The 27,914-nt window shown below is 45.7% G+C and overlaps 1 protein-coding gene across 1 annotated transcript; it reads left to right on the top strand.

The window, feature by feature from the left end:
* On the top strand, positions 1-27,810 carry LOC147102414 (nitric oxide synthase, inducible-like). The gene is made up of 26 exons (XM_085964826.1): positions 1-916; positions 1,505-1,556; positions 2,915-3,028; positions 5,379-5,527; positions 5,990-6,152; positions 6,274-6,365; positions 7,585-7,726; positions 8,977-9,116; positions 9,319-9,493; positions 10,704-10,805; positions 11,680-11,874; positions 13,420-13,502; positions 14,230-14,374; positions 15,335-15,439; positions 16,093-16,145; positions 17,093-17,267; positions 18,701-18,833; positions 18,966-19,044; positions 19,152-19,342; positions 19,820-19,977; positions 20,832-21,042; positions 22,966-23,053; positions 23,161-23,282; positions 24,552-24,700; positions 25,910-26,104; positions 26,730-27,810. Exons 1-26 carry the CDS (start codon positions 801-803, stop codon positions 26,778-26,780), a joined length of 3,378 nt encoding a protein of 1,125 aa, XP_085820952.1. The 5' UTR covers positions 1-800; the 3' UTR covers positions 26,781-27,810.
* Positions 27,811-27,914: the final 104 nt, after the last annotated feature.

Below are 27,914 nucleotides of genomic sequence, written 5' to 3'. Positions count from 1 at the left end.
AGAATGCTGGCCGGGGATATGGGAGGACTCGCCGGCTCTTCTTCAAAATAGTCTCATGGGATCATTTACGTCCACCACAGTTTAACGCCTCATCCAAAAGACGGCACCTCAGACAGCGCAGCACTCCCTCACTGCTGCCCTGGAGTGTCAGCCTGGATTGTTTGTGCTCAGATCCCTGTGAGTGAGGCTCTGAGCCCGCAGCCTTCTGACTCAGTGTCGGGGACACAGCAGCTTTGAACGTACACCACTTTAAAATAATCTTTCAAAGTAAATAAAGGATTGGTGTCTATTTGAAACTCCTTATGTAAGGCTATTTATGGGTCAAGAAATCTGGTTCGACGTAGGAAGAGAGGGTTATGCCAGTTCAGGCTGACTGAAAAGGGAAGGTTTCTGTGACGCTGCTGATGAAACGCCTTAAGGAATGTTGCAATCGGTGTGGTTTGACGATCCAACCAGGAAACTTGGAAATAAGATGGGGGTTTTCCGGAATTACAGTAAGTTGCCTTGAGCGCGTTTTGCGTAACGGGTGTCACGTTTGCACCTCTAAGTGTATAAAATAAGACGGCTCGGTAGAGAACAGGACAGTTGAGACAGCGGCGCAGTCACAACCATTTGAAGAACTTTAAAAAGTTTTCAAACTTGATACCGAGTGCGAACCGGTGCAGTTTTGCTTTATTTTATTTTTTTTGACAGATTTCGTTTCTTGATCGTTAAGTGCGGAGGGAAAAAAAAAGTTTTTTCTGTTCATCAGGAAAAATAAACACACAAAGGAGGACAAGAAAAAAAAGCAACAAGCCAAGATGTTGTGTCCATGGAGCTTTCTACAGAGATCCAAGTACAGGGGCAAGTACGAGACTGGTATGGGCCAAGTGGCGGATCTAAACAACAACGAAAAGGACATAGACAACGGAAAGAGGTAATAGAATCAATTTAAAGGAACGAATAGTGTAGAGGACTTAATTCGATTAGAAAAGTGCTTGTGAGTTGGGAACGACCCTCCTTCACACACACACACTTACAAGTTAAAACAACTCTGAAATTGACAAGATGTCAGTTTCTAAAACAGGTGTGTGGCGGGAACGGAATATTAATTTTAACAATCGAACTGGAGCCGTTAAATATTTATGTTTGATCAATTGCAGTAATTTTTTTTAATTATTTAATAATCTGGCGGCTGCAACACATTTAGGAAAAAATAAATCCAGACGTCTGGTGAACGAAATTGTCGATCACAACGGATGGATTATATTTAACGAATTATTCTCCTTGTTTTCTTTAAACACATTTATTGTGCGGGGTTTTTTTTGTGTCCCCCCTCAAATTAAGCTGAGCGGGCACCGCTCAAACGATTTGACAATTTTTGTTTTGAAATCGCTACATCTTAATGTTTGATAGAGTTTAAAAATTCGTTCTGATCATTACTGCTGGGTACAAAGGCGTGCCCCGAATTAGGAAGAGACCTTTTGGTAATGGTAAATGATTGTCGATCTGATTCTCTCTTCAGCCTCATCAATGACTCCGTTCCGAATTTTAAGAGCAGCGAGATTGTCCCCGAGGTGAGTGACACACAACTCGATACCAATCTGATTCCTCAAACGGAAAGTTCCTTATCAAATAGCGCCCGGCTCCCGCTAACTCCAATTTTTTGTATTAACACTTTTTGGAATTATCGAATATTTGTCATAGTCAGAGTCATAGAGTTATACAGCACAGAAAGAGGCCCTTCGGCCCATCGTGTCCGCGCCGGCCATCAAGCCCTGTCTATTCTAATCCCATTTTCCAGCACTTGGTCCGTAGCCTTGTATGCTATGGTGTTTCAAGTGTTCATCTAAATGCTTCTTGAATGTTGTGAGGGTTCCTGCCTCTACCACCCTTTCAGGCAGTGAGTTCCCGATTCCAACCACCCTCTGGGTGAAAAAGTTTGTCCTCAAATCCCCTCTAAACCTCCTGCCCCTTACCTTGAAACTATGCCCCCAGGTTATTGACCCCCTCTACTAAGGGGGAAAGTTCCTTTCTATCTACCCTATCTATGCCCCTCAAAATTTTGTACACCTCAATCAGGACCCCCCTCAGCCTTCTCTGCTCTAAGGAAAACAACCCCAGCCTGTCCAGTCTCTCTTCATAGCTGAAGCGCTCCAGCCCAGGTAACATCCTGGTGAATCTCCTCTGCACCCTCTCCAATGCAATCACATCCTTCCTATAGTGTGGCAACCAGAACTGCGCACAGTATTCCAGCTGTGGCCTTTTTTGGAATTTGGAATTATACGACATAAATTAACAGCAAAGTTTGTGCTAAAAATATCAGATCATTTGAAATAAGCAATTTTGGATGCTGAGAAGTTTGTAAATAGACTAAATTGAAAGATATATTTCTGCAATATACTTTGTTTATTGATACACGGGTATAAATGATTGCCAGTAATGCTATTGTACCATGAGTTAATGAGAGCCAGGGGATTTAGTAGGAAGTGTTTGTACAATATGTTTATATCCATAGCTGGTCCATATCCCATAGTATTACACTCCTGGATTCAGGACTAAGTATAATTTTCAAGGGAACAGGGTGGGCGAGATAATTGGACCATGGAGTGAGAAAGTAATTCAGTCCCCGTTTTAAAGTCATACATTCAGTCCTTTTTAAAAAAAATCTATTTTCATTACAAATGTGAATACAGGAATTTATAATGAAAAGTTGACGGCAAGTGCATGCACGACTGAGATTGTTTAACGTTCTAGATATGTATATTTAGAATAGCTGTTTGTTTGTATACAGAAAGGAGAAATATTTTAAGATCACTTAAGTTTCAAATTATTTCAACAACAAATACCCCGGTTACTTTCATTTAAAAAAAAATCAGATTTGTGGTCAGAAACAAATTATTTCTGCAAACTGAACTTTTTTTTAATCTAATAGCCGCTTCCAGCCAAAGAGACCATGCGCTGCCCTTTCGCCCCGAAGTTTGTGAAGTTGATCAATGTGGAAAACGGGGCCATTCTACAGGACAGGCTGCATCAGAAAGCAGTCAAGGTAAGACCTCCTTCACCCAGAGTGTGAGACCTCCTTCACCCAGTGTGTGAGACCTCCTTCACCCAGAGCGTGAGACCTCCTTCACCCAGAGTGTGAGACCTCCTTCACCCAGAGTGTGAGACCTCCTTCACCCAGAGTGTGAGACCTCCTTCACCCAGAGCGTGAGACCTCCTTCACCCAGAGTGTGAGACCTCCTTCACCCAGTGTGTGAGACCTCCTTCACCCAGAGTGTGAGACCTCCTTCACCCAGAGTGTGAGACCTCCTTCACCCAGAGTGTGAGACCTCCTTCACCCAGAGTGTGAGACCTCCTTCACCCAGAGTGTGAGACCTCCTTCACCCAGAGTGTGAGACCTCCTTCACCCAGAGTGTGAGACCTCCTTCACCCAGAGTGTGAGACCTCCTTCACCCAGAGTGTGAGACCTCCTTCACCCAGAGTGTGAGACCTCCTTCACCCAGAGTGTGAGACCTCCTTCACCCAGTGTGTGAGACCTCCTTCACCCAGAGTGTGAGACCTCCTTCACCCAGAGTGTGAGACCTCCTTCACCCAGAGTGTGAGACCTCCTTCACCCAGAGTGTGAGACCTCCTTCACCCAGAGTGTGAGACCTCCTTCACCCAGAGTGTGAGACCTCCTTCACCCAGTGTGTGAGACTTCCTTCACCCAGTGTGTGAGACCTCCTTCACCCAGTGTGTGAGACCTCCTTCACCCAGTGTGTGAGACCTCCTTCACCCAGAGCGTGAGCCCTCCTTCACCCAGAGCGTGAGACCTCCTTCACCCAGTGTGTGAGACCTCCTTCACCCAGTGTGTGAGACCTCCTTCACCCAGAGTGTGAGACCTCCTTCACCCAGAGTGTGAGACCTCCTTCACCCAGAGTGTGAGACCTCCTTCACCCAGTGTGTGAGACCTCCTTCACCCAGTGTGTGAGACCTCCTTCACCCAGTGGGTGAGACCTCCTTCACCCAGTGTGAGACCTCCTTCACCCAGAGCGTGAGACCTCCTTCACCCAGTGTGTGAGACCTCCTTCACCCAGAGCGTGAGACCTCCTTCACCCAGAGTGTGAGACCTCCTTCACCCAGTGTGTGAGACCTCCTTCACCCAGAGTGTGAGACCTCCTTCACCCAGTGTGTGAGACCTCCTTCACCCAGTGTGTGAGACCTCCTTCACCCAGAGTGTGAGACCTCCTTCACCCAGAGTGTGAGACCTCCTTCACCCAGTGTGTGAGACCTCCTTCACCCAGTGTGTGAGACCTCCTTCACCCAGTGTGTGAGACCTCCTTCACCCAGTGGGTGAGACCTCCTTCACCCAGTGTGAGACCTCCTTCACCCAGAGCGTGAGACCTCCTTCACCCAGTGTGTGAGACCTCCTTCACCCAGAGCGTGAGACCTCCTTCACCCAGAGCGTGAGACCTCCTTCACCCAGAGTGAGACCTCCTTCACCCAGAGTGCGTGAGACCTCCTTCACCCAGAGCGTGAGACCTCCTTCACCCAGTGGGTGAGACCTCCTTCACCCAGAGTGTGAGACCTCCTTCACCCAGAGCGTGAGACCTCCTTCACCCAGTGTGAGACCTCCTTCACCCAGTGTGTGAGACCTCCTTCACCCAGAGTGTGAGACCTCCTTCACCCAGTGTGTGAGACCTCCTTCACCCCGTGTGAGACCTCCTTCACCCAGAGCGTGAGACCTCCTTCACCCAGAGCGTGAGACCTCCTTCACCCAGAGCGTGAGACCTCCTTCACCCAGAGCGTGAGACCTCCTTCACCCAGAGTGCGTGAGACCTCCTTCACCCAGAGCGTGAGACCTCCTTCACCCAGTGTGTGAGACCTCCTTCACCCAGTGTGTGAGACCTCCTTCACCCAGTGTGTGAGACCTCCTTCACCCAGTGGGTGAGACCTCCTTCACCCAGAGCGTGAGACCTCCTTCACCCAGTGTGTGAGACCTCCTTCACCCAGAGTGCGTGAGACATCGCAGACACCTTCTGGAGATTAACTCGGATTCCTCTTTCTAACTAAATCCTGTGTGTGTTCTGAAACAGAAAGTTTATAAACAGTGGGGCAAATATTCCTCATTCATCGCCTGGGCGGTAATCTGGTGGAGCGGATCGCCCGACCCCCTTATAGAACCCGCCCAATTTTCCTATTGCCAGAGATCCACTGATGTTAATAGATTGGGCGGGTTCCATAACATCCGTCCCATCAGATTACCCACCCTCAAAATTAAAATATACCCCATGTCTGTTTAAAAAGAGCAATGTGGAGAAATAAAGTCTCAATATTTCTAAAAGACTCATTTTTATTTGCATTGAAATGATGGATTGCTAGTAAGCTCTGTCTCTTCCCCACTGTGTCTTATTTAGAACATGCCCTGTCAGTCTGCAGCCTGCCGGGGCTCGCTAATGACCCCGAAAGCAATGACCAGAGAACCTCGAGATAAGCCTATCCCACCAGAGGAAGTCCTGCCTCAGGCTATAGATTTCATCAATCAATATTATCAATCTTTCAAAAGGTAAGGGGAACGTAATTCTGAATGGATGGGGGTTACCAGCCTTCCAGGTGCTGGGATTATTCCCCCTCCCATTTTCTGCTATAACTCTTGGCTGACATCTTTACCAGTTTGAGTTGTCCAGTGGTGGAAGTTCTTGCAGTGCCAGGGTGGACAACATGGCAACGAGCCTGCCTCAGTTAGGGAGAATCGGTTGTAGCACCTCCACTGAAGGATGGGTGTAATTACAGTATGACAAGTTTAAATAGGCAGCTTCAGTAATGTATATGAAGGGTTCAAATGAGAAAGGTTGACAGGAAGGGCATGAAAATGTAAGATTTTTAATATGTTACAGAGGTTAGCTGTGGATTGTTAATAGGATCAAGTTCAGTTGTATTAAATAAATGAACAGTTACTGTGGGAGTCAGGACTGGACTGGATTAACCTCTGGGTTAATCATATTGATCTCCCTCTTCCCCACCCCAGCCCCAGAACTGAAGAGCACCTGAGGCGAGTTGAGCAGGTTACAAAAAGCATCACCGACACGGGCACATATGATCTGACCATCGAGGAGCTGGGATTCGGGGCCAAACAAGCCTGGCGCAATGCCCCTCGGTGCATTGGCCGCATCCAGTGGTCCAACCTCCAGGTAGGTGCCCTTCCCCTTTCTCACTGCCGCTTGGAGGCTTTAAGCTGTGTTTTTTCCCCCCCCCCCCCCTTTGGAATGGCAAATGAAACCCACCCACCTCCCCATGTTTGTGTCTCTGTAGTTGTTCGACGCTCGGAAATGCACCACTGCGAAGGAGATGTTCGAGCACATGTGCAGGCACCTCAAGTACGCAACCAACGGTGGCAATTTAAGGTATGGGCCGGGATGCATTTCCATTAATATTTCTTAGAACGAGTAACGTTGGCCTTGAAATAATCCTGTGTGAATATTAGTGAATGAATGTGTACATTAATTCATATACAGTATTCATATAGCATCATTTGAAGGCTAGAGCTTTTAACACATTTGCACGCAATTATTTTTTCCGCTCTCTTAATGGAGGTATTAAACAATGTACAGGAAACTCTTTTTTATCTGGCACCAACGGGACCGGCGTGGTGCCGGTTGATCAAAAAGTCCAGATTACAGAGAGATATACTTACTAAGGTATGAGTGCAGGAGCCCCGGTTACACGGCACTTGTGCAGGAGTCCCGGTTACACGGCCACAGATCTAGGAATCCCTGTTGCACGGCAACAGGTGCAGGAACCCCAGTTACACAGCCACAGATCCAGGAACCCTGGTTACACGGCCACTAATATAAAGTAAAACTTACCTGAACCTACTCCTGAATTTTGCCGGTTAAAAGAGAGTTTCCTTTATTATAAATACATTAATTAGTGCCTCTGGTAAGCAGGTAAAGGAATGGCATTAAGTGTTCAGCATCAATATGTACAGAGTTTAGTCCGAAGTCTTGGTATATTTCTGTGTACAAAGGAAAGGGGAGAATCAAAAGTTAATATAATAATTTACCAACACTGATAAATTGAATTTAAATATCTCATTATATTTATAAAGCAAGAACTTTATCATTTTGTGAATATATATACGTGTGTAAGAGAGAGAGGGAGACACAGGGAGAGGCTGCCTTCATCAATCAGTTTTTTTCCCGGTTAATCTTTTTATTGTCTACCAATATGTAGTGTAAACATGTCACACCTATGTCCTGTCAGGAAAATGCAATTCAGCTTTCCTTCTGCCCACCAACCAAAAACAGTTTGCCAAATCGTTTTTCTTCAGTACATTGCCCCTTTAATTAAAAGCTTTATTCCATTTTTTTTAATTATATGGTTGACCATGATAAGATTTTGCATTGTATCAAAAAAAATCAATTGGAACAGACATTACAGGATGCTGTGTGTTGTTAACAAGAAAGAAAGACTTGCATTTATATAGTGCCTGTCACGACCCCAGGACATCCCAAAGTGCTTTATAGGCAATGCAGTACTGTGGGAATGTCATCACTGTTGTAATGTAGGAAAGAGTTTATTTTTCTTCTGTAACTTACTGGCTGGATAATTTTGGCTCTGCAGGTCTACCATCACCATCTTCCCTCAAAGGACTGACGGAAAGCATGACTTCAGAATATGGAACGCCCAGATGGTCCGATACGCAGGGTATCAGCTGCCTGATGGCTCCATCATTGGAGATCCAGCTGGCATTTCATTCACACAGGTAAGCCATGAAGCTCACTGCAGTTGCTGGCATTAGTCCAGAGTGCAAATGGGTTCAGTCGACTTTCTATCACTGCACCAAAGTGCGGAGGCACTAAGAAAGAAGACCACACCTCTTAAAAGTCAGTCGACCCTCACAGGAACCTAAAGGCATCTTCAACCCTTAGAAATCTGTTCCTTTTCATTCATATCTGTAACAGCAAATGATTATCACACACAGCACTAGAAATAACAACCAGCAATAACTAATTTAAAGGGAGGGTCCAAACTGAGCATTCGCTTTGGCGAATGGTTCAAATACGGTAGGGGAGCACAATTTAAAAATGAGGAAGTTAGAAGTAAGAAAAGAAATAAGGCAGAGCATTTAATACAAGGGACATTTGAGCTGTGGAATAAGTTTCCAGGAAAGCCCAAAGAAACAGACAGTTTATATGGGTACGGGGGGGGGTTGCAACAAGATGCTTTTCCAGTGCGAGATTTGACTGCAAGAGGTGGCGAGAAGGGTAAAGGGAGCTTGAGAGCTATTTAAAGAAAAGGCAGGCTTCTTAATCCTAATGATCTTTTCCTGTTCCTAATTTCAAAAATTGTTATGTTCTTTCAAAGAAAGATTGCTCTCCAGATCTCCCAGGCAGCTACTTGAAAGGAGGGAATTTGGACAAATACCTGAAGGGGAAACATTACAGGGCTCCGGGGAAAGAGCAAGGGAGTGGGACTAATTGGATCGCTCTTTCAAAGAGCCGGCACTGGCACAATGGGCCAAATGGCCTCCTTCTGTGCTGTATGATTCTATGTTAGTTTCCCAAGTATTCTCACTGACAGGATTCCTCTGCTGAGCGGTTTACAATCACCATTTCCCCAGTAATGCAGTGAAGACCACACGTTTAAGCAACGCTAGAGTGTGTCCACGTCTTGTTGATGTCGCTGTCATCGCTTTGTTCCCGGATCAATGCCATAGGAACAGGGAGGGGGCCCTTCAGCCCCTCGAGCCTGTTCTGCCATTCAGTTAGTTCATGGCTGATCTGTAACACAACTCCATTTACCCGTCTTTGTTCCATATCTCTTGATTCCCTAGCTGTATATTTTCTCTCTCACTCTCTACTACCTATTTTTTGACCCAGTGTCTCAAAGAAAGAATGATCTCCAGTGGACCTGGTGTATAATGTAACTGTTATGTGGCTACAGGTCACTGTACGATATTGCATTGCGTTAAAAGGAGTTGTATCTGAAGAAGTTTGTCTGCCTTATTTTCAGTTGTGCATTGACCTTGGCTGGACACCCCGCTTTGGGCGCTACGATATGCTTCCATTAATCATTCAGGCTAACGGTCAGGATCCAGAATTGTTTGAATTTCCACCAGAGCTGATTCTTGAAGTCGAAATTGAGCATCCAAAGTAAGTTCATTCTAACTTTCAAACTTCCAACCACTTGTGTGTAGCACGGTCCCAGATGCACAATTCCAAACTACTATATGTCCATCCCGCCTGCAGGCCAGTAGACACAAGAATACTACAAACACTGGCACAAAAACTGGCTTGTTATATATGCTGCAATGTAATGATTCACATAACTAATACCTTCTGCTTGAACTTGCAGGTATGAGTGGTTCAAGGAATTGGACCTCAGATGGTATGTTCTGCCTGCAGTTGCCAACATGTTACTGGAAATTGGAGGCCTGGAGTTTCCTGGATGCCCTTTCAATGGCTGGTACATGAGCACTGAGATTGGTGTTCGAGACTTCTGTGATGTTCAGCGATACAACGTACTAGAGGTACAGTCCATTTGCATTGATATATTTTGCGATAGCGGATCTAAAGGGGTACAGTTATCTGTCCCTTAACCTGTCCCATTTCCACCTCCCCTTGCCTTGAATATCTCTTAATGTCTCTCAATGTCTCTCAATCTCTCCTGCTTTCTATCCTATCACTGACCTTCCCTTTTGTTCTTTCATCCCCTCCCCCTTTTCCCAGCCCCCAAACTTGCTTTCCATTTCCTGCTTTTTTTCCAGTTCTGACGAAAGGTCATCGACCTGAAATGTTGACTCTGTTTCTCTCTCCACTGAATTTGCCCTGGCCTGCTGAGTTTTTCCAGCGTTTCCTGTTGTTATTTCGGATTTCCAGCATCCGCAGTATTTTGCTATCGTACAGTTATCTGGTAATGTCTCTTGTAAGATGCATTAATGGTTGTGTATGACAAAGAAATGTGGGGTGAAACAGTCAGGAAGCTTATCATTGTTGAGTGCTTTCCCCCATGCCCCACTGTGGCCTCTCTAAAATCAAGATTGCGCATTGTGGGAAACACTACAGATTGTAAACCCGGACCCTAACAGTCGACAGTACACCAACACAGAGCGACACAGGCACCAGCTTCATAGAGAACTTTTTTCCCACATTTCTCATTTAAGGGATTGAGTCACACTGCTAGTTGGGAACCCTCTGGGTCAAGGCCCATAGTAAGAGATTCCGGCAAGGTTAAAAAGAGTCAAAGAGAAGGTGAGATTCATTAAGGTCAGATGAAGCCTGGCTTGGGTTTTAAAAGCTTTTAGACCGTAGGAAGAAAGAAAGACTGAGGGAGAGGAGGAGTTGCATCATTTTGAGCTACAGGTACTAGGAAAGAGTGAGTTAATGTAGGAGTCAAGGAGTGAGTCTTGATTGCAACAGAGTGAAGCTGTAGAGAGAAGGCAAATTTGGAGCTCACAGGGAAAGAGAAGAAAGGTTAATGACAATGGTTGCATCAGTAAAATAGAGAAAGACAAGATAGTTACAACAGAGAAAGAGGTCGAAGGTGGTGACATATCACATGATAACTAACATGTTGAAAGCAAAGTTATTGGGAACAGACAGTTAACAAAAGCTTTCAAAATAAATTAATAAGTGTGATGTCACTTCTCAGTGGTCAATATAAAAAGCTGAAGTACTTCTGGAATTTTTGTCTAATTTTAAGTTGGCTTGAAATTAATTTCTTGATCATTTTTTTTGCAGGATGTGGGAAAGAAACTGGGATTAGAGACAAACAAACTGGCGTCTTTGTGGAAAGACCAGGCAGTGGTGGAGATCAACATTGCTGTTCTCTATAGTTTCCAGGTGAGGGAAAGAACTTGATGTTGAATATCAAGATTTTTTTAAATTTAAAAACCATCATTTTGGATACAAGAAAACTTATTCCATTCAGAGGATTCTGTCCAGGCTTCCCTCCCATTAAATAAATGATTTAATAACCTATTCCAGCATTAGGAGGATGTTCATCACTTATTAGCAAAGCTACTAGTCTGAAGAAGATCATGAGCACTTCAGCTGTACAAAGCTTTTAATGGGATTTTTCCTTTCACTAGGTTGAGCCAGAAGCAAAACTGACTCAAAAGTAGAATTCAGATCACTTCACTGGGATAAATTCCACTCATCTTAGTATCTCCCGAGCGGAGGTCCGGATTCAGAAAACTTTAGAATTCTAAACTGGTACTTCCTGTTGGTTCTTCTGATAGAAGCTACCATAGAAGCCTATGAAAATGGGTAGAACCAATCACAATGATGTCACTTGATAGCGTAGATGTTGTGCATGGGGGAGGGGAGCTCATGATCTCCTCTGAAAACGAAAACTCAAAGCCCACTCTTCTCAGGAAAACAGCTGAATTCCCCCTACCCAAGGGCACTGAGAAAAGTCTTGACGTATAAAACCCTCTTTGTCCTTGGAGTTGATGCTTTACATCATGGAAGTAGATGTTCTGAAGTTTAATTTCCCCAAAGCACCGCTGACCATTGCACATGCTAGTCCTTCACTATTATGGGAATTAGTGTACAAAAAATAAGCCATGTTGTTTTGAAGATCGTTCCCGAGGCTGGGATCATTACATCAGCACTGTCTGTAGGTTTGCCCACATGGCATCAGATTTACCGTCCATTCACTAAACGTCCCCTCGGCCTTGAACTTTAATTACATGATGTCATTTTCTTGCTCCAGAAACAGAACGTGACCATTATGGACCACCACACTGCAGCAGAATCCTTCATGAAGCACATGGAGAACGAGTTCCGGCTGAGAGGGGGCTGCCCAGGGGACTGGGTCTGGCTTGTCCCACCAATGTCTGGAAGCATCACACCAGTGTTCCACCAGGAGATATTGAATTACATCCTCAGCCCCTTCTATTATTATCAGGTAATTGACTCCCATGTGCTAAAATTCAAAGGTCAATCCCCCAGTTGGTAAGGGCGCTGACTTTGTAAAATAGAGCCAAGAAGAGCCGTGAAGTTCCCAAGTTCCTGTCCTGAGTTAGTTGATCTCAGTCGTGGTGCCAGTAGGGGTGATATAGTTGGCCTCAGTACCTCTAGGGTAAGGAGGGAAAGAATCAGCCAAGATTCCCACTCACCATTCAGTGTCTCCTGCCAGAAATTGGATATCAGCGCACACTGGGTCATGGGTTTAGAGCACTGCTATGCATTAATCCAAGATATCTCAAAGAGCCCAGTGCATTAATCCAAGATATCTCAAAGAGCCCAGTGCATTAATCCAAGGTGTCTCAAAGAGCCCAGTGCATTAATCCAAGGTGTCTCAAAGAGCCCAGTGCATTAATCCAAGGTGTCTCAAAGAGCCCAGTGCATTAATCCAAGGTGTCTCAAAGAGCCCAGTGCATTAATCCAAGGTATCTCAAAGAGCCCAGTGCATTAATCCAAGGTATCTCAAAGAGCCCAGTGCATTAATCCAAGGTGTCTCAAAGAGCCCAGTGCATTAATCCAAGGTATCTCAAAGAGCCCAGTGCATTAATCCAAGGTATCTCAAAGAGCCCAGTGCATTAATCCAAGGTGTCTCAAAGAGCCCAGTGCATTAATCCAAGGCATCTCAAAGAGCCCAGTGCATTAATCCAAGGTATTTCAAAGAGCCCAGTGCATTAATCCAAGGTGTCTCAAAGAGCTCAGTGCATTAATCCAAGATATCTCAAAGAGCCCAGTGCATTAATCCAAGGTGTCTCAAAGAGCCCAGTGCATTAATCCAAGGTGTCTCAAAAGAGCCCAGTGCATTAATCCAAGGTATCTCAAAGAGCCCAGTGCATTAATCCAAGGTATCTCAAAGAGCCCAGTGCATTAATCCAAGGTGTCTCAAAGAGCCCAGTGCATTAATCCAAGGTATCTCAAAGAGCCCAGTGCATTAATCCAAGGTATCTCAAAGAGCCCAGTGCATTAATCCAAGGTATCTCAAAGAGCCCAGTGCATTAATCCAAGGTATCTCAAAGAGCCCAATGCATTAATCCAAGGTATCTCAAAGAGCCCAGTGCATTAATCCAAGGTATCTCAAAGAGCCCAGTGCATTAATCCAAGGTGTCTCAAAAGAGCCCAGTGCATTAATCCAAGGTATCTCACCCAGCCCTGAGAATGATACCAATCTCTACCCCAGAGGGCTGTGGAGGCTCAGTCGTTGAGTATATTCAAGGCTGAGATCGATAGATTTTTGGACACTAAGGGAATCAAGGGATATGGGAATCTGGCGGGAAAGTGGAGTTGAGGTAGAAGATCAGCCATGATTTATTGAATGGCGGAGCAGGCTCGAGGGGCCATATAGCCTACTCCTGCTCCTATTTCTTATGTAAGGTATCGCACAATCAGTGTCCACTATCAGCAAGCTGTCCTGAAACTGAAAGATACTGTTGTTCAGCATTGAGGCAGTATAACTTAATTTCAACCTCCTATCAACGTTCTTTAATCACAGATTGACGCTTGGAAAACACATGTCTGGCACGATGAAAGCCGGAGACCGAAGAAGAATGAGATCAAATTCAAACAATTAGCGCTGTAAGTTCATCAAAAACGTTCATCCTTTTTAAAATGAGATTGTTTTCCTAGTTTTGTTTTGTGCGTCTTCACCCCAACTGTGTTGAAATCAAAACTCACGGTATCTTACTCTAACTCGTTCTTTCCTACGACCTCAAAACGTGCCCCTCAATCTTTTCTTCACTCCTTTAGTCTTTTCTTCCTCCTACAGTCTAAAACCCAAGTTTGGTGCAACACTGCTTCTTGGTTTGTTTTTTGTCTTCTACTCTTTTCAACCTTGGTGTTGTCTCACAGAAACATAGAACATAGAAAAATAGGAGCAGGAGTCGGCCATTCGGCCCTTCCAGCCTGCTCCGCCATTCAATATAATCATGGCTGATCCTCTATCTCAACACCATATTCCCGCTCTCTCCCCATACCCCTTGATGCCTTTTGTGTCTAGAAATCTATCCATCCCCTTCTTAAATATGTTCAGTGACTTGGCCTCCACAGCCTTCTGTGGTAGAGAATTCCACAGGTTCACCACCCTCTGAGTGAAGAAATTTCTCTTCATCTCAGTCCTAAATGTCCTACCCCGTATCCTGAGACTGTGACCCCTCGTTCTAGACTCCCCCAGCCAGGGGAAACATCCTCCATGGACCTCTCCAAAAAACATGTGCAAGTTTGGAAAAATCGAAGTGACTTCAGTTCGAGCCATTAAGAGACACGAACAGATCATTAAATATTAATGGTGTTGCTTTTCTTTCAGGGCCTCGTTGTTCACCTCTGTTCTGATGCAGAAGACCATGGCCAAGAGAACAAAGGCGACGATTCTGTATGCCACGGAAACAGGGAAATCAGAAACCTTCGCCAAAAAGTTGTGCACACTGTTCAACGGCGCCTTCAATTCCAAGGTAAGTAAAAAGCCGAAAGGCAGACTTGCATTTATACAGCATTGTTCACAACATCAGCACGCCCCAAAGTGCTTTATAGTCAATGAAGCACTTTTGAAGTGTAGTCACTGTTGTATTGTAGGAATAGCGGCAGCCAATTTGCGCACCTGGTATTGCCATGGAAACTTGACAGTACACCTCAGCTCCCAGCATCTCTTGTTATTGCATCACAATAACTTTGCGTGGTTACAACAACAACACCAAACAACTTGTATTTATGTAGCGCCTTTAAAGTTGTAAAACGTCCCAAGGCGCCGCACAGGAGTATTTTAAGACAAAAAATTTGACGCCAATCCACATAAGGAGAAATTAGGCCAGGTGGCCAAAAGCTTGGTCAAAGAGGTAGGTTTAAAGGAGCGTCTTAAAGGAGGAAAGAGAGGTAGCGAGGCGGAGAGGTTTAGGCAGGGAATTCCAGAGCTTAGGGCCCAGGTAACAGAAGGCACGGCCACCAGTGGTTGAGCGATTATGATCAGGGATCCTCAAGAGGACAGAATTAGAGGAGCGCAGATATCTCGGGGGGGGGGGGGGAGGGGGTTGAATTACTTCACAAGCCTGCCCATACTGCACCAGTGATTGGTAAGGCCCATAAAGATGGCGAATGTGGAGAATGGAAATGCTCTTCTGAGATTGTGATGAGGCAAAATTGAGGGAACACTAACTTTTCTGTGCTGCACCTGACCTGCAAGTGGTCAATATTGCTGTTGGGCAGAAAACATAAGAAAATATTCCATTCCCCAGAGCGGTCCTTGTTGAGGCACCAATAGCTTCAATCACTTTGCTCTTACGTGTGTACAAATATGCTCGAACTGTTTTGATACATCCCATAATGAGGGACTTTGAAGGACTGCTTTATTTTAAAACCATCCTCTTCATCAATCGTGACCCTAATGGTTGTTTGGTTGTGATTTTCTTTACTATCAGGTTGTCTGCATGGATGACTATGACCTGAGTGACCTGGCCAAAGAGTCGCTGGTCTTGGTGGTGGCAAGTACCTTTGGAAATGGAGATTCACCTGGAAATGGAGAGGTAAGCAGTCTGTTCCTGGAAGAAGTTACCTCTTCACAATCCCCAGCACAAGAGGAGCAGATTTAGTGAAGTTGAGCCCAATTAATTCCTCTCATCCGGGCTTTGAATAAATGACATACATCATAATCAAAGTCCGCAAGCTCAAAGGCTGGCATTTAGGGGACGCCACCATGTGCCAACTCCAGAGTCAAACTGGAGGCAGGCTGATTACGTGGGCAGGAGGTGGGATCGGGGCCTTGGGTTCAGGAGGCAGTACTTTAGTCGTTAAAATACTTCACCATCAGGAGAAACAGAATTGAGCGGAAAGGCTACCTCCGACCGCCCCCCCCCCCCACCCCCACCACCCCACTCACCAAAGTTGGATGGAAGGGTCAGAAATTGTGCAACAGGGATTATTTTGAGAATGGGTCATTTCCTTTGAGAATAACATGAAGAACGCAGTGGGAGAGGGGCATGAAAGATCAGTAAATACTTTAATACCCCAACACGTACAACAGGAAAAGTCCCGGAAACAGGATTTCATGTCAAATTAGAAGTGAAAAGTGGTAAAGAAACTCCTGAGGGAATGTTAAAAATTCTCTTTTAAAAATAAAACCTTTGTTAATGCTGCAGAATCTATTTTTCTATTAAACAATGGAATTTTTTCATTGCAGACGTTTAAGAAATCCTTGTTTACCAAGAAGACATTGAAACCGTATAAATTCAGGTAAACGTTTGTTTCATTTGGTGTTGTATGCTCAGTTTTGCAGCTCTATTTACTGCACGCATCAGTTAGGTTCAGTTGGTGGCACTCTCGCTGTTAAATCAGAACGGTCGTAGGTTCAGGTCCCACTGAAGGACTTTAGGGCACAATCACGGCTAATTCTTCAGTGCAGTACAGCACTAGGGTTTTCCCCGTGTCCGGGCCAACATTTATCTCTCAACCAACATCTGCTCATGTATCTCACTGCTGTTTGTGGGACCTTGCTGTGCGCAAATTGGCTGCCGCTTCTGCCTACATAACAGCTGTGACTGCACATCCAAAGGAATCCAATGGCTGGCTGTGAAACATTTGCAGAGGCCCCTGAGGGTGTGAAAGGCATTATATAAATGCAGATTCATTCTTGCAAGACAGGGCATGTCATCAATGAGAGAAAATCAGGCATTCTTTCTGAACTTAGTCTGTCATTTTATTTTAAAGATTAACTCCACAATTCAAAATCCGCGCAGTTCCTCTGTTGCCGATTGTGCCAGGATTTGTTGTAATGTACCGTTGAAAGGGGTTCAGGCTTGTTAGTGTACCTGTGCTCTGCCCCCCCCCCCCCCACCCCCCCGATTATGAGATGTAGGTGTTTGTCCGCGATTTCCTCATATGGCAAGTTAGGATTGTCTGCCATTTGCTTGCTAGAGCCCACCAAGGGCGTATTTTAAAAAAATCAGCTGACAGGACAATCTTGGCCGCTCTGACGTAGCCAGGTCAAGAGCAGCGCACACATCTATATATATATATGTATACCTGGGAGCATGGGTGATTCGGTCAGGATGTGTGGCATACCACAGGGCAAGGTAAAGGAGAGCTGCAACTTATAAAACGGGCAGCTTTACATTTAAGAAAGAAACTGGTTCTTCAAAACTAAAAGTTAATTTAGATTCTCATGAATTTTTTTTTTGCAGTTACTCCATCTTTGGACTTGGCTCCCGCATGTACCCACAATTCTGTGCTTTCGCCCATACACTGGATAAGAAGCTGAAGCAGCTCGGGGCAACGCAGATGTCCCCAACAGGAGAAGGAGATGAACTTGGCGGACAGGAGGAGTCCTTCGTAGACTGGGCTATAACCGTTTTCAAGGTGGGTTGCAGTTGTGTTTGGCACAGGGACTATTTATTCCCAAGAAAGCTTTCTACATCCCCAGCTAACCTGGGGGGCAGGGGGAGTTATATTATATTGCATGCCCAATAGCAGAAGTACCAAGTTTCCCTGATTCTTCATTGTGAGGTGGGTGGGGGAGAGAGGAGCATAACTGATACAAGAGGTCTTGAAAAGGAGAAAGGCTTGCGAGCCTCTTTCACTGAAAACTCTTGATTAGTTGACAACTATTAAATCTTCTCTCACAATTGTTATTTGCCCCTTTCCCTCTTTGAAATCTCCCATGTGCTACCGACAGCCGAGAATAAGGAGCACCAGGTCTATTTCAATGTCCATAACCAACAGCTTAGAGGAGATCAGGCATGGTCTGGGTGACTATTAATCTGGTTTTTTATTATATCTAATTCTCGTGATATCAGTATCACTGGAAAGGCTTGGCATTTATTGTCCATCCCTAGGGGCCCTGAAAAGGTGGTGGGCCTTCTTCAAGGTAACAGTTTGACACAACTGAGTGGCTTGCTGGGCCACTTCAGAGAGCAGTTCAGAGTCAACCATGTCAGTGTGGGATTGGAGTTACATATAGGCCAGACTAGGAAAGGACGGCAGGCTTCCTTCCTTGAAGGACATTAGTGAATCAGTTGAAGATTTAAGACAATCTGACAGTTTCATAGTCACTATTACTGATTTTTGAACAACTGAATCCAAGTTCTCCAACTGCCATGGTAGGATTTGAACTCACCATTTGACAACCATTAAGTCTTCTCTCACTTATTCTCTGGATTTCTAATCCAGTAACATCACCACTGCACTACTTCACCCAGCATAATTCTTCCCTCTTTTCCTTTCTGTGGAAACACCTGGTCTCCTGTTCAGTGTCACCCTGAGCAGATCTCAGGGAACGCTCTGTGTGGGATAACTACTACTGCAAACTAACATCCTACTGTAATGATCAATAACATGTCATTCTAGAGTGGTACACTAGATGGAGCCGTAGAGCTGTATAGAGCTGTATATTTAGTTGTATGTGTTTAAGACTACACTACCCACGATGCACTAGGCTACCCAGAAGGCAGTAGTCAAGATGGCTGCCTGTACACAGAAGTACACATGCTGAATCTCTACAGATGCTGTACCTAGAGAACGTGTACTGAATAAATGACTAGCTAGAAGCTAACTGTTCATAATAAGAATGTCTAGTTATTAATGAACATAACACCTACCACTTTGAAACATGGTGCTTTTGGTGATCAATCATCCGGCTTGCCACACAGACTCTGGTATCAATCACACCCATGCAGACATCTTGCTCCCAGTTTCCAGGGTCTTCAGGTCCCCCTTGAGGACCAGCAGCCGAAGTACTGAAAAATGTACAACGTTTAAAAACTGTTTCCTTCTCTCCTTTTTTTGTAAAACAGACGGCCTGCAAAGCGTTCAATGTGCGAGGCAAAGTGGAGCTGGGTCAATTCAAGTCAGTGACCAAAAGTGACGTGTGGGATCCCAGCAGATACAGGTTCACAATGGAGTTGAAGCTATTGGACCTGTGTTCAGGTACCCGTTCACTTACAGACTTTGTGCTGCAATGATTACCCTTCCGACACCACATTGTTTCGGGCTTTTAATTAAAATGTGACCATTCTATAGACACGCAGATTAACAATTTAATATTTCTCACTTTCTCAGTTCTCTCCAAAATGCAAGGAAAGAAAATTCTGCCATTGAAGTTTAAATCGAAGAAGAACCTGCAGAGCTCAAAATCCAGGTACGCTGATGCATTAACATTTTTTTTTTAAAGAAGAGCTAAGTTTTCGTTTTCAAGTCTTCAAACTCTTCATTATCACGTACTTACCCGGGTCTCTCTGATTGCAGTCGTTCCACCATTCTGGTCGAGCTGTCCTGCGAGGACTCTAAGGAACTCCAGTATCTGCCCGGGGAGCACATTGGCGTTTTCCCTCAGAATCAAGAAGCCCTCGTCAACGCCCTGATGAAGAGGCTCAAAGAGCTGCCAACTCCTCATCAGTGTGTCCAAGTGCAAGTCAACAACGGCAAAAGTGCACGGGGTAAGGAGCTTTCGAAAATGTCCACATTCTCTTGCTCGCTCGCTTCAAGTGGATTAAACAGATACAATTAAAAGCCCTCAACACAAATAGCTGCCCTCCCCCGCCACCCCCTCCCCTGCCACCCCCCCCCCCCCCCCCCACCACCACCACCACCCTAGGCTTCAAAGATTCAGCTTTCTCTGAGTGTAATCTTCATCTTCAATCGCAAGGCTGGACTCCCTTCAAGCAAATAATTCGATTCTCCAATTCTACCCCCATGTCGCCTAAAGTTGCTGACCGTTCTTGGGGTATCATGACATGAGCGTCAGTAACCCTCCAGCACCCCATCTACATGGCCATGTGGAATTCTGGCTCCTTTGCTCCTTCAGTTATCGAAATTCCCCTGCAATCCCCTGAAAAACAAAGAGGAAATTTCAAATCTGTTTCTGTCCTGCGTATTTTGAGTCTAATTGACAGGATGTTGTTTGCTCTTCGCAGACTGGAAGGTAGAGGGAAGGATCCCGGCTTGCTGTCTCTCAGAGGCTCTTACCTATTTCCTGGACATCACTACCCCGCCCTCTCAACAGCTCCTGAAGAAGTTCGCCCAGTTGGCCACAGAGGAATCAGAGAAGAATCGACTGCTGGAGCTGAGCCAGGTGAGCGTGGACCCTGTCGTATTTCGGACTCGTGTACAGCGATCAGTTTAACCTTGAGCGCAGGCGGACCGGCTCACGGGCAGTGAAGTTATTTCTTGAAGTGCGGTCACTGCTGTAACGTCGGGGAACGCGGCAGCAAAATTTGCGCACAGCAAGATCCCATAGGCAGCAATGAGATAAGTGGCCAAGTGCATAGTGTGCCGCATTTAAAGCCACACCGGGTAAGGGGTGGCAGGATCCCTTCTCTGAAGGACATTGGTGAACTAGTTGGGGTTTTTTTTTTAATGACAATCCAGTGGCTTTCGTGGTCATTGGGGGCTATTGTAACCTACCCCGCCCGTCGGAAAACTGAGCGAAAGCTGCATCTTTGAAGCCTACGGTGGTGGTTTTACACCCCACCTGATTTTTTTGTTCACCATTGGAAGAACCGGCATTGCACCCAATCGCGCGGGACTCTCGCCCGGCGAGCTCAGGTGAAATTGACCCCGTCGTTTCTGGCCACTGTCCACAAATTACTGGATTGGTCAAATTCAGTTTCAGAGCTTGTCATAGTGGGACTTGAACTCGTACAGTTAGATTTGTATTTGGAAAGAGAATAAATAGGGGAGAAAGCAGGGACAGGTGGGTGGATAGATCAGTAAAAAAGTGACAGGTTGGTTGAGCCCTAATGGGTCCAATTTTTGTGCAATTTCCTGAAACATCTTCTGCCCATAGAGTATATTCTACTGAGTCAAAACCTTGTGAAGGCAGCAGTCAAAGATTCAATATGTAGAAGTAATGCAGGTAAATGTTATGTATCAGACGATGCTTTAAACTATTCGATATTTAATCATGCCTTGTTGTTCCCTCTGCAGAATTCCCAGGAGTACGAGAAATGGAAATCTTTCAACATCCCCACCATCCTGGAAGTGCTGGAGGAATTTCAGTCCATCCAATGTCCTGCCATGTTCCTCCTCACCCAGTTACTGCTGCTGAAGCCCAGATATTACTCCACCAGCTCATCCTTAGACATGAACCCGGGAGAAATCCATCTGACAGTCGCAATCGTGAACTACAAGACGAAAGGTAAAGAGAGTCAGATTTCGCGTGGTCAGTCTGCTTGTCTTAAATGGGGCTGGGTTACTGGGCCAGCAGGAACCTTAGGATGTATCTTAGCGATAGGATGTATCTACCGTTCGGATCTTACTGTCAAGTTGCCAAACAGGAGACCTCTGGAGGGGCACAAGTTTGATTCAGGGAAACAGTAAGTTTATAGAGCGTTAAAGCAGAAAACGCTGGAAATACTCAGCAGGCCAGGCAGCATCTGTAGAGAGAGAAACAGAGTTAACGTTTCCAGTTGATGGCCTTTCGTCAGAACTGGAAAAAAGTTAGAGATGTAACAGGGAAAGGGTGGGGGAGGGGAGGAAAGAACAAAAGGGAAGGTCTGTGATAGGGTAGAAGGCAGGAGAGATTAAATGACAGAAGGGATGATGGTGCGAGGCAAAAGGAGATGGTAATGGGACAAGTAAAGAAACAAAATGTGGGACTAGAAGCAGTGTAAATAGGAATGGTAGAATCATCAACAGCTGGTGTCCGAAAAAATGGGGGCAGAGGTTAGGATCTGAAACTGTTGAGTCCGGCAGGCTGTAAAGTGCCTAAGCGAAGGACAAGGCACTGTTCCTTGAGCTTCCTTTGAGTTAGGTTTATAAAGCAGTTTCCTCCTCTCCGAGGAACATGGATAAATAGCACCACCAGTCAAGCACTTGAACTGTGCAGATAAGAACAAAAGAAACAGGAGCAGGAGTCGGCCAATCAGCCCCTCGAGCCTGCTCCGCCATTCAATAAGATCATAGCTGATCCAATCTTGGCCTCAACTCCACTTTCTCGCTCTCTCCCCAGACCCCTCGACTCCCCTGTAGTTCAAATGTCTGTCAATCTCCGCCTTGAATATATTCAATGACTCCGCCTCCACAGCTCTCTGGGGAAGAGAATTCCAAAGATTCCCGACCCTCTGAGAGAAGAAATTCCTCCTCATTTCTGTCTTAAATGGGCGACCCCTTATTCTGAGACTATCTTCTTAGGCAGTCCCTCGGAACCGAGGATGACTTGCTTCCACATTAAAATTGAGTTCTCAGGTGACTGATGAGTCCAATGTGGGACCTACAGATTCTGTCACAGGTGGGGCAGACGGTGGTTGAAGGGGGGGCTGGGTGGGGTGCTTGGGTTGAAGTGCGCTCCTTCCGCTATTTGCGCTTGGCTTCCGCTTGCTCCCGGTGAAGAGACTCGAGGTGTTCGGCGCCTTCCCAGATGCTTCTCCTCCACTTTGTGCGGTCTTGGGCCAGGGATTCCCAGGTGTCGGTGGGGATGTTGCACTTTTTCAAGGAGGCTTTGAAGGTGTCCTTGAAGCGTTTCCTCTGCTTACCTGGGGCTCTCTTGCCGTGCCGGAGCTCCGAGTAGAGCGCTTGTTTTGGGAGTCTCGTATTGGGCATGCGGACAATGTGACCCGTCCATCGGAGCTGATCGAGCCTAGTCAAAGCTTCGATGCTGGGGATGTTGGCCTGAGCGAGAACACTGACATTGGTGCACCTATCCTGCTAATAGATTGTCAGGATCTTGCGGAGGCAGCATTGGTGGTACCTCTCCAGTGCTTTGAGGTACCTGCTGTACATGGTCCATGTCTCTGAGGCATACAGGAGGGCGGGTATCACTACTGCTCTGTAGACCATGAGCTTAGTGCCGGGTTTGAGGTCCTGGTCTTCAATGTTTCATCTATGCCCCCTAGATGAAGCATCTTGTTCATTTATTCTATGTGATGTGAATCGACCGACCTTCATTTAAATGTGAGATAAAACCCATCCATAGGTGATCAGGAGTCACAGCATAGTGTTGGTTTCAAGGGATTGCAATGTAGTATCAGCATTCTGACTTATTTTGGATAGGTTATAGACACACGTTACTGAGATGTGCAAACAGGATCTGAACATTACTAATATTTTTCTTTGTATTTAGATGGCCAAGGGCCCATGCACCATGGTGTCTGCAGTAACTGGTTAAACACAATAGAGACAGATGAACTGGTTCCATGTTATGTGCGCAGGTAGGTCAATCTTTTGAAATTGCAGCTCACAAGCTCACAATCTGCTATAAACGCACTAGCGGCAAAATGGCTCAAAATTAATAATCCATTTCACGTCACAATTCTAGCACCGCGGGATTCCATCTTCCAAAGCACCAATCGAAACCCTGCATACTGGTCGGTCCAGGAACGGGAATCGCTCCATTTAGAAGCTTCTGGCAACAGCGACAGCACGACAGCGAAAAACGAGGTACGTTCCAACTCCTGATTATTCCTTACCCCCATTCCCACCGAAGATGGTCTGCACCAGCGAACTGCTGACATGTAATAGAGTGCTGTTGACGTCTGGCCCCGCTGCCCATTCAGGTCTGGCCCCGCTGCCCATTCAGGTCTTGCCCCGCTGTTCATTCACGTCTGGCCCCGCTGTTCATTCACGTCTGGCCCCGCTGTTCATTCACGTCTGGCCCCGCTGTCCATTCACATCTGGCCCCGCTGTCTATTCACGTCTGGCCCCGCTGTTCATTCACGTCTGGCCCCGCTGCCCATTCACGTCTGGCCCCGCTGTCCATTCACGTCTGGCCCCGCTGTCCATTCACGCCTGGATCCGCTGCCCATTCACGCCTGGCCCCACTGTCCATTCACGTCTGGCCCCGCTGTCCATTCACGTCTGGCCCCGCTGTCCATTCACGTCTGGCCCCGCTGCCCATTCACATCTGACCCCGCTGTCCATTCACGCCTGGCCCCACTGTCCATTCATGTCTGGCCCCACTGTCCATTCACGTCTGGCCCCACTGCCCATTCACGTCTGGCCCCGCTGTCCATTCACATCTGACCCCGCTGTCCATTCACATCTGGCCCCGCTGCCCATTCACACCTGGACCCGCTGCCCATTCACACTTGGCCCCACTGTCCATTCATGCCTGGACCCGCTGCCCATTCACGTTCACCAACTACATTAATGCAGAAAGAGCAAGGTCCAAAAGCGGTTAGTTTTGTCTCACTCGGACAGGTCGTGGGCAGTGTTTGGTCAACAGATGATGATGCTTCTTACTCCTGGCTTAAAAAAACAAAGAAGGGAGAATTATGTAAACATTTGAAGAAGATAGCTATTAAAGGAGAGAGAGTGGGGAAACGAGAGAGAGAGAGAGTAGATACCTGCTTGGGATGGACCAACATTGGCACAGGCCGTGCCAAATCCCAGACTTCCACTCCCACACCCTTCTAACTGTTCCATTATGTGTCCGTTACTCCCCATATTGCATAAGGCAGCCAACACTATTCCTTAGGCATTCAGGAATGAATGCTCAAGACCTCACTCTAACATCTCAGGCTGACCCATTCATGCCGTTCCAACATTAACAATAATCGTAGCCGACTCCCACTCCCCTCAGTGATCTATCAGACGTTTATACAACCTCCCCTTCCCTCTCCTTCTCCAAAGTTATTATATTGTCAATATGTATGAGGTGAGGCCGGATTTGCATTCATTTCAAATATTTGGTTTTGTTGCAACATTTAGGAATCAAAGCCGGTCCCATGACTTTGGTGTTTGGTTGTCGGAATCCAGAAATGGACCATATTTATAAAGAAGAAACATTTGAACTTAAAGACAAAGGTATCCTGAAGGGTGTTTACACAGCCTACTCCAGAGAGCCAGGCAAACAAAAGGTAATTTAAACTACTTTCCAGTCAGTGGCGCAAATCTGTTTTTTTCAAACTATCATGGGTTCCCCGGTGGTTCTGTGCACCACGTGGTACGGTACTGAGCCACACAGCCCTGCTAGGTCCCAAGTGCAATCCTTGTTTTCTTTTTATTCGTTCGTGGGATGTGGGCGTTGCTGGCAAGGACAGCATTTATTGCCCATCCCTAGTTGCCCTCGAGAAGGTGGTGGTGAGCCGCCTTCTTCAACCGCTGCAGTCCGTGTGGTGATGGTACTCCCACAGTGCTGTTAGGGAGGGAGTTCCAGGATTTTGACCCAGCGGCAATAAAGGAACGGCCGATATACTTCCAAGTTAGGGTGGTGTGTGACTTGTAGGGGAACTTGGAGGTGGTGGTGTTCCCTTGTGCCTGCTGCCCTTGTCCTTCTAGGTGGTAGCGGTCACGGGTTTGGGAGGTGCTGTCGAAGAAGCCTTGGCGAGTTGCTGCAGTGCATCTTGTAGATGGTACACATTGCAGCCACGGTACGCCAGTGGTGGAGGGATTGAATGTTTAAGGTGGTAGATAGGGTGCCAATCAAGCGGGCTGCTTTGTCCTGGTTGATGCTGAGTTAGCCAACCAGCTTGACGGAGGTACTGGGGGGCTACTAGTGCCATACCCCAGGAAGGATCAGTGCCTTTGTGGGTGGTGAAGAGATCATTTTAAATCCTAAAATATTTTAACACTGGCACTATAAAGAAGAGCAGGAGAGTTCTCCTGGCCAACATTTATCCTTCAACCAACACCACCAAAAACAGATACATTGGTTATACATCTCATTGCTCTGTGTGGAATCTTGCTGTGTGCAAATTGGCTGCCTTGTTTGCCTACTAAATAGCAATGACTGCACTTCAAAAGCAATTAATTGGCTGCAAAATGCTTAGGGACATCCTGATATCTTTGGAATTCTCTACCCCAGAGGGCTGTGGATGCTCAGTCGTTGAGTATATTCAAGGCAGAGATCGATAGATTTTTGGACTCATGGGGAATCAAGGGATATGGGGATAGGGCGGGAAAATGGAGTTGAGATAGAAGATCAGCCATGATCTTATTGAATGGCGGAGCAGGCTCGAGGAGCCGTATGGCCGACTCCTGCTCCTATTTCTTATGTTCCGTGGACGTGCAAATGCAAGGTCTTGGTTTTACTGCACTCTAATGCAACATCTGTTTCTGTTAAACAGACTTATGTGCAAGATATTCTTCAGAAAAAGCTGGCATCTGAAGTCTACAAGGTGCTGCATGAAGAGAAGGGGCATATCTACATCTGCGGTGAAATCAAAATGGCGCAAGATGTCACTGAAACCCTAAAAGGCATCATTGCTAAGCAGGGGGGCATGAACATCGAGGATGCCGAGGAGTTCCTTACAGAGCTGAAGGTAGGTCTGGGGCCAAGAATCTCTCCTTAAAAGGTCCAGGAACTATTCTCACCCTCCCCCCCCCACCCCCACCCACATATTCAACACCACTACAAGAGTAGGGGTTTGTAGTAAGAGTTCAAGTAGCCTTTTTTTTGTCAGTCTTGTGTCTGACAGGTGCAGGAACCCATCACCATCTTTGAATCTGCAAACGGAGCGACTGAGAAATGCACACAGGTTGTGTTTCTCTATGCCTGATATGGGGTGCACACGCTCTCCCAGTAGGTCACGCCGCACCTACCAGGGTCCAGGGAGCTTGGGCACCGGTTGGCAAGAAGGCCTGGAGATCTCCAAGTAATAGGGGCTGAAATGAATGAATGACAAATAAGACTCTCTCATGAACTCCCTATATATTACAAAATTTAATGGATGCACAGGAACCATTCCAAGGATAAACTGGAGGTTCAGATGGTTGTAAAGCACTCTTACAGTTTAGGATCTGATGTGAGCCACTCACCAGTGTTCCCTAAAAATATATCAATTTTTTAAAAATTACACAACTTCTCCACATTAATAATATTATAAACGATTGCCCTATATTGTCTTTTTTTGTTGTTTTAACTCCAATCTCTCTTTTACTTATCAGAACCAGAAGCGATATCATGAAGACATCTTTGGGGCAACATTTCAGAAATAACGGCGCTTCTCGATTACAGGCTCAAATAGCACCAAAGAGACAATTCTGCCAGCAGATGTTAAGAATGAAGGAAGAAATGCAATAACAAGGCTTGAATCATGTACTGCTCTCGCCATGTATCTGCTGGTCAACATATGGACCAAAACGGAGCAACTTTTTATTGTAACTTATAGCATTCAATTTTATACTCGCCTTTATAAACACAAATGGAAATCCAGAGAAGTTCAGCAACAGCACTTTTTCTTTATATTGTAGTAAAGTCTACTGCAGCGATAGTTTTTTTTTCTTTTTAAGTGTGCAGGTATTAATTTTGGGATAAATTCTGGAAATCTATACCCTTGCAGATGATTAATTATGACTTAATTGTGTCAGAAACCGGTTTGTGCAGGAGAGCGCTACGGCGTCAGCTCTGGAGGGTGTCAATCAATAGTGTCGGGCATTTTGAGCGCCAGTCGCAGTGCAGCGTAATATCGTAGCCACAAATTACGACTACATTTGTTTTTTTTTACTCCTTATAGAGGGGGGGGGAAACAAATGCCTTTCTAGCCAAAGATAAATTATACCCTGGCCCTCTCTGACACTTACATTGACGTTTCAAAATGGTGGGCGTAGCCTCCAGTGACAACTTGGCAGTTCCAAATGTTATTTGTGGGTGCAAACTATTGTGATTTTTTTTGTTACAGAAATGAATAGCATTCTTTAAACAGTATCACAGCATTACCGAACGTGAATTTTAGGTAGCGTTTATGAAGGACATACAATTAGGCCCACAAATCGGCATTAAGCCACTGGAAGATGGGTTAGTCTGATACGTGTTTACAACAGCCAGAACATTGCAAGAAACGGCTGGTAAAGTCCAGATTTACCATGCACTTTAAAAGAATACAGTGTGGCTAAGAATGCAATATCCAGTATCGACTGACAGATTGAGACTGGTAAAGCTTTATGGCATGTGAGTGGCAGCTGGCTGCTATCTGTATGTTTAGCATAAAATAAATTATGAATTTTAATAAAATTGTATGAATTGTAACTTTTGTTTTGTGTTTCTGTCGACGCTTTGCTTAATCAGTACAACGATCGCCTACATCCGCGAGCACTATACCTTTAGATTAAAGGCACAGCGCTTTCCCCGGA

Source organism: Somniosus microcephalus, chromosome 22 (genome assembly GCF_052327205.1).
Source record: "Somniosus microcephalus isolate GS21.2 chromosome 22, FLI_Smic_1.0, whole genome shotgun sequence".
NCBI lineage: Eukaryota > Metazoa > Chordata > Chondrichthyes > Squaliformes > Somniosidae > Somniosus > Somniosus microcephalus.
Note: the sequence above shows the minus strand (reverse complement) of the source record. Positions and strands in the feature narration are given on the sequence as shown.